Below are 6,634 nucleotides of genomic sequence, written 5' to 3'. Positions count from 1 at the left end.
GAATCAAATATAATAAAATCCCTGGTATTGTATAGGACAACTATTTTGCAACATCTCCCAACAGTTATTAGGGCCCGAGCACTGACAGCCACTGACAGACAGTGAGGCCCTATTGAAATTGTAAGGATTATTATTATTATTATGTTTCAGGCAAATTAATTGGCTTTTTGAGGGCTTTAACATGCTCAAATTCTTACTAAAATTGGCAGATAGTAGAAAGTGGTGAAATTTACTTTTCATTTATTTTCTGTTATTTATTTATTTTTTAATTTATTTTTAATTTAATTTATTTATTTTATTTACCTCCTGCGCAGAAGCGATCTGCGCACCTCCTGCGCAGAAGTGAACTGTATTTTTTAGAATTTTTTTGAATATATTTTTAAAATTAACATAGTGTAGGATATTGTGCAATGAATAGATGGTTTAAGTCCTGCCAATTTTGGGGGTTCAGCATCTTGTCAAAGACACTGCAGCATGCAGATGGGAAAGAGTGGGGACGAACCGGCAACCTTCTTATTGGAGAACGACCACTCTACCCGCCAACTCGCTGATTGTTGGAGCCCAGAGTGTGATCATATTTTAAAGCTCTGGTGATGGAGGCTGTGGGTCAATGTTATAAAAATTATCTTTGAATGTTAAAATTGATGGATGTGTGTTGACGTTCTTAAAAGGCACTGATTATAAATATTATCAAACCTCTTCTCAGTTAAATCATTTGCTGATAATACTTGAGCCTTGAGCCTGAGAGTGAAACGCTCCTTCCTTATACTGTACACACATGAAAGTGAGATTCAGAGCTGGACGGCTGCTTTTATGTGAGCTCAGATGGTGGCTCTGTGTGATGAATTATAGACAACAGGTTGAGGGAAGCCAACAGCGCCGTTCTGGAATGGAAAAAGAAAGAGAAAACCGAGTTCATAGGCAAAAATTGTGATATTGTGTCAACACTTTATTATTCATCACCACCATGCAAAATCACTGCTATGAACTTGCTCAAAAATCAAACTAGATATATTCCACACATTTATTTTTATATCTATTTTCTTCATATTACTTATATTAATAATACATTTTATTTAAAGAGTGCCTTTCACAGTACTCAAAGACACTTTACCATTGTTACATTTAACATAAAAAGCTTAATACTAAAAACAGAGCACACAAGATACAACATCATATTATAAGAATAATCTACTTTGATTTCCGGACCTCATGCACTTCTTTTTTATAATTTTGTTTTTTGTTAGTTATAGATAAATCATTGGACCACATTTATCATGTTACAGCAGGAAAGAGGGAATAGTGAAATATACACTCAGTAAAGGTAATAAACATATTTACATACATATATTATAGACAAATCTAAATAAGTTCAATATAAACAAACATGTAATGTACAATATAAACGTATCAAATATATAATAAGATTCCTGGTATTGAGTTCAATAGGTCAACTATTGTGGAAAAACCTGTAAACTGTTATCAGTGTTTTGGAGTTGTGGTTCATATTTGTTGGTGGGACTTTGTATATAATTGTGCGGTTCAACATCCATTTTGCTCCGTACTTTCCTCGAGTTACTTTATCCTGTGGCGTGCGCCGGTCCGTGCGCGCTCATGTGACATCACTGCTGGGATTGGCTGGCCTGGCTGACTGGGCTGGAGAGGGAGACTCCTCCACAGGCTGCACACACAGGGAAGAGGAGACTGTGGGACGGACGGAGTAGTTTCCATCAGCCACGGAGCAGCGCGCACGCAGGGCCACCTCCACTCCGTGCCAACCCCACCCGCCCCGGGGGGAACATGGGAGACTCTGACCCCCTCTCCCCTCCTCCCCAGGAGTCCAAACTCCTCTCTGGAAGGGGGGATGGACTGTGAAGAGGACTTTTAGTTGAGGTGACCCATTGGACGAGATGAAGTTTGGGAAGAGCATCTGCGTGCTGAACGTGGGGGGAACCCGGTACGCCTTCACCCGGGAGGTGATCAAGGATTTCCCTCTCCGGCGCGTCAGCCGCCTGCATGCATGCGCATCAGAGAAAGAAGTGCTGGAGCTGTGCGACGACTACGACCGGGACCGGAACGAGTTCTTCTTCGACCGCCACGCTCAGGCTTTCGTGTTCATCATGCTCTACGTGCGCTCCGGGACCCTGCGCTTCGTGCCCGGAGTGTGCGAGCTCTCCTTCTACACGGAGATGCTCTACTGGGGGCTGGAGAGCGCGCACCTGGACTTCTGCTGCCAGAAGCGCCTGGACGACAGGATGTCCGAGATGGGACTGGACGATCTGTCCGAGGAGGAGGTCGGAGTGTCCGGGGACGAGTCGGTGCAGCGGCCGGCGCTCACGGGCCGAGCGCTGTGGCTGGAGAGGATGCGCAGGACTTTCGAGGAGCCCAACTCGTCGCTCGTTGCGCAGCTGGTGGCCTCGGTGTCCGTGATCTTTGTGATGGTTTCTATGATCATGCTGTGTGCCAGCACCCTCCCGGACTGGGATACAGCCAAGAGAACCACTGTGGACGAGCACAGGTAGGTGTTAGTCAAGGGTCAGTGAAGTTTGGAGCAGGAGATGGGACCCAGAGCGAAGGGAGACTGGTGCGTAAAGCTGCTAAATCATGTCAAGGATGCGTGCCTATCACGATAAAAGACCTTATAAATAAATGAACACCCTCATTATCACTTGAGAATCTCATGCCAACGCCTGCGTGCATTATAGGCAGCGGTCAAACACGCTCTCTCCATTTATTTTCCAGAAGGTTGGCTTGGAGGGGTTTGCTTTTTTAATCCTACTGTGATGTGACCGTTTTCATATACAACAAAACCATCATCTGCTTCCGTGCAGTGTATTTAGTAAACATGTATTCGTTATTTGCAGAAAATGTGTCCTTGTGCTTTGTGAACGGATGCTTATCAAGTCAATACAGCCTGATGACAAGTGGGAGACTGTATCCTCATATGTCAGACAAGTTCCCAGGGAAGCAAATCAATAACAGATCCATATTATCTACATAAATTGCAGTGTTAATTATTAAACAGACATAAACCACCCTGCTCTGCACAATCACTTTCTCAATTGCATTGGTTAGTTTACAATGCACAGTACACAAGGAGGACAAACATGTCAGATACATGCCAGATTCATAATCTTCCAGTGGATAATGAGGGCGATAGCTGAGGTGCAGGGAATATTCAAGCAAGCGACTTAAAAATAAGGAATCAAGCCACTTACAGTAATCCCCTTCCCTCTGAATGCAGTGTTTGGATGGTTATTTCTGCTTCATTTTCCTTATGCACCTCTGTTTCCACATGATTTTGGCCTGTTCTCAGCTGCTGTTCTAGCTGAGGCGGCCTCTCTCTATATAAGGCTGGGTTAGGTTCACTCAGGGTGGACATAGTTTTGAGTTTTGGAACCATAACAGTGGTTAGGTAATCGACTAAAAGTGCAGTTTGTGCTCAGGGGTCAAAATGATTCCAATGTAGTTTCATGCCAGTAGATGATGCAATTCTCCCGATCGCTGTATAATTTGGTTTTGGTCTATAAATGCTCTGATGGAGTTATCCTCATCCATGGCTCTGTGGCGTTTGCTGGGCCAGGCTGCTTAAATACACACAGCATCTCACTCTCATTCACTCTGATTGCCTTAATCAATGGGATGATCGTTTGTTTGTTTGTGTCACACTCTCAGCAGGAGGGTTTATGATGTCTCCCTCTGTGCGGTCTCCGGGCTGTTTTCTCTCCTGCTTCCTTATTGTTTACTTTACTTGTGTCATCACGGAACTGCATCTGATTTCGTCCCTTGCTCCCATCATTTACGTGACCCCTGCTCTTCTTCCTTCTTCCTCATGTTTACCATTTGACAAACAGTGTCTCTCATATCATCCATATATCTCTGTAGCGCCTCTGCCATTTCCTGTTTACACTAATTTTTCTCCTCTGCTCTCTCCCCTGTAGGATAGTGGAGGCCGTGTGTATGGGCTGGTTTACAGCGGAATGCATAGTGCGTTTTCTTGTAGCCAAGGACAAGTGGGAATTTCTCCGCCGGCCACTGAACATCATCGATGTGATTGCCATCACCCCCTACTATGTCACCATGGTAATGGCCCGGGCAGGGATGCCGGCTGCTGGGCTTGGGGTTGCCGGGGTGGTACTGCGGGTGCTGAGGATGATGCGAGTGTTCTGGCTCATGAAGCTTGCCAGACACTTCCTCGGCCTGCAGACACTGGGGATGACGCTCAGGCGCTGCTACCGGGAGATGGTCATGCTGATGGTGTTTGTCTTCGTCGCCATGGCGATATACAGCGCTCTGGCCCAGCTGCTGGAGCACGGCTTGGACTTGGGCACGCAGAACCCCGACTACGCCAGCATCCCAGCTGCTGCCTGGTGGGTTATCATCTCCATGACGACGGTGGGGTACGGGGACGTGTACCCCGTGACAGTTGGAGGACGGGTGCTCGGGGGAATGTGCGTAGTCAGCGGGATCGTTCTCCTGGCGCTGCCCATCACGTTCATCTACCACAGTTTTGTACAGTGCTACAGTGAACTCAAACTGCGATCTGCCAGATATGCGCGCACCATGTCAGCAGAAGTGCTGCAATAAATTTGTACCAAACATCCACAGCGCTGCCTTCATCAGAAAGAAACTTGACAAAGACAATCTGCTGATCCCAACGTGAAATATCGATAAAATCTGTTCCCTGCTCCAGTCACGTTGGATTTTATTGGGCTTGTCTAGCACCTGCTTGTTCTGTTGATAATCTCCAGTCATCGTCCTCAACCAGAAAGCTCTGCGCCTGTCTAATTAACAGCACAGTTTGAACAGGAGAATACACAAATAATTATTTATTAAACACACACAGGCAAGGTCAATCCACTTTTGACAGTGCCTGCTGTTGACACTGTATTCCCATGGTTACAGCATTGGCAAAGACGGCTGCTGCTTTGTGCTGCACCGAGGTCCCTGCGTATGCATGTAATGTGTGTGTTTGTCTGCCCATCAGCCTTTCACTTTTGTTTTGGCTTAGAAACCAGATGGTACAAATTACACAAGATTGGTGTGTGACCTAGATGCATTCTGCTAAACCTGGGAAAGATTGTGAAAGAGCGAACAGGTGAGAGCAAAGTGAGGATGGAGAAGGGGTATACAGAGGGCTTAGGGTGTAGGAGTAGCTTAAGCCATGGATAATTTAATATGGAGACAGATCAGCAAGCACTACACTACAAGGTGGCAGACAAATACAGCAGTGACAGATATCACATGGCAGATGGAGCGTGAAATAATCCATAAAGGATCATGGGACAAAAATGACAGAGATGACAGAATGTTGAGCTAGACTGAGCACACGCTGAGGAGACGGGCCGCTGTGTGTTGCTTCTGAATTATGAGCCAATGTAAGGCAGTTTGTATTTCTGTGTCTCCAAGGCAACCCCATCCTCCAGCATGTCAATCATAATGGTGAGTGATTTGTGTACATACAGATAGGCCACATCCTGCCACCCCGCTGGCTGGCGTGCAGCATGTTCATCCTGCGATTATTGGGAATAAATCACATTTAAAAAAAAAAAAAGTGTAGAGAAGGAGAGGAGTCCAGTCACAGACTATGGTTTTGACTTTCGCGATTCAGACATGTTTGCAACGGCCCTGGTTTGACAAAATGATATGATTTGTTGAAGAGACACATGATCCAAACAAACAAGTCAACACCTCGCCCACACAACAGTCTCTCTCTGGAGCTCCTCTCCTCTTCCCCCTGATGCCATCAGCCATCCTCCACACGGACATACACATGCACGCACGCACACATGCACACGCGCACACACACTAAGTCAGTCTGAGTCTATTCATTAATTTCAATGTCTACATTTGTTATTTCCTCATAAACTTTGACTGAGTTTACAATGTATTTTGGACAGTACATATCTCAGTATCCTTGTTGTGTTGTCAATGTGTTTTTAAGTATTGCAGTCAAAAAAATGAAGGATGATCAATATTTTGTTGCATAGATTGTAGCCCAATTTATTTTTGCCAAGCTATATTAAAGAAATCAATCAAACGTTTTCATCCTTAGGTTATGTAACTTTAATTAACTTGATCAATGTATGAGGTTTTATAATAAAATGACTCTGTGTGAAATGTCTCTGAATGTGTCATCCCCATTTTCAAATCATATATTATCGTAAATACTGTAAAATGTACAGTGTTTTATTAATTCTTAAAGGGTTTCACATATTCTTAACTTAAAATAATCCTAACTAGTTTCAGGGTATGAGCCAAAGATGTGGTGAATACATTTTGGGCAGAGGATCTTTCACAGGTCCCGATGTGATGGTGTACAGTTTACACCTGTGGGCCTCACGTGGGCAGTGGAACATAACATCCAGTGTGAGGAACACCTGAGCCCACTGGCAGTGAACTTGTCAGAATTTTACTGGGCAAGTGTTGGAGCACAATATTCTTCACAAAATAATATTTTAGAGACAATAACGATATTTCAGTGTTATATACTTCTGAAAATCAATAATGTGTCAAGATAGCAACTAAAATGTGTTAACTTGGGTCAAATAATGGAGGCCTCTTCATATTTTATATTTCTTGACTTGTTTATTTTGGGGCCTCCTTTAGTTTGTTTGGATCTATTATATATATG

General features: G+C 44.2%; 1 protein-coding gene across 1 annotated transcript; it reads left to right on the top strand.

Moving 5' to 3' along the window:
• Positions 1–1,910: 1,910 nt before the first annotated feature.
• Positions 1,911–4,688, top strand: kcng3 (potassium voltage-gated channel, subfamily G, member 3). The gene is made up of 2 exons (XM_061095560.1): positions 1,911–2,518; positions 3,942–4,688. The coding sequence occupies exons 1-2, from the start codon at positions 1,911–1,913 to the stop codon at positions 4,585–4,587; spliced, it is 1,254 nt and encodes a 417-aa protein (XP_060951543.1). The 3' UTR covers positions 4,588–4,688.
• Positions 4,689–6,634: the final 1,946 nt, after the last annotated feature.

This window comes from Limanda limanda, chromosome 21 (genome assembly GCF_963576545.1).
Source record: "Limanda limanda chromosome 21, fLimLim1.1, whole genome shotgun sequence".
NCBI classification, from domain to species: Eukaryota; Metazoa; Chordata; class Actinopteri; order Pleuronectiformes; family Pleuronectidae; genus Limanda; species Limanda limanda.
Note: the sequence above shows the minus strand (reverse complement) of the source record. Positions and strands in the feature narration are given on the sequence as shown.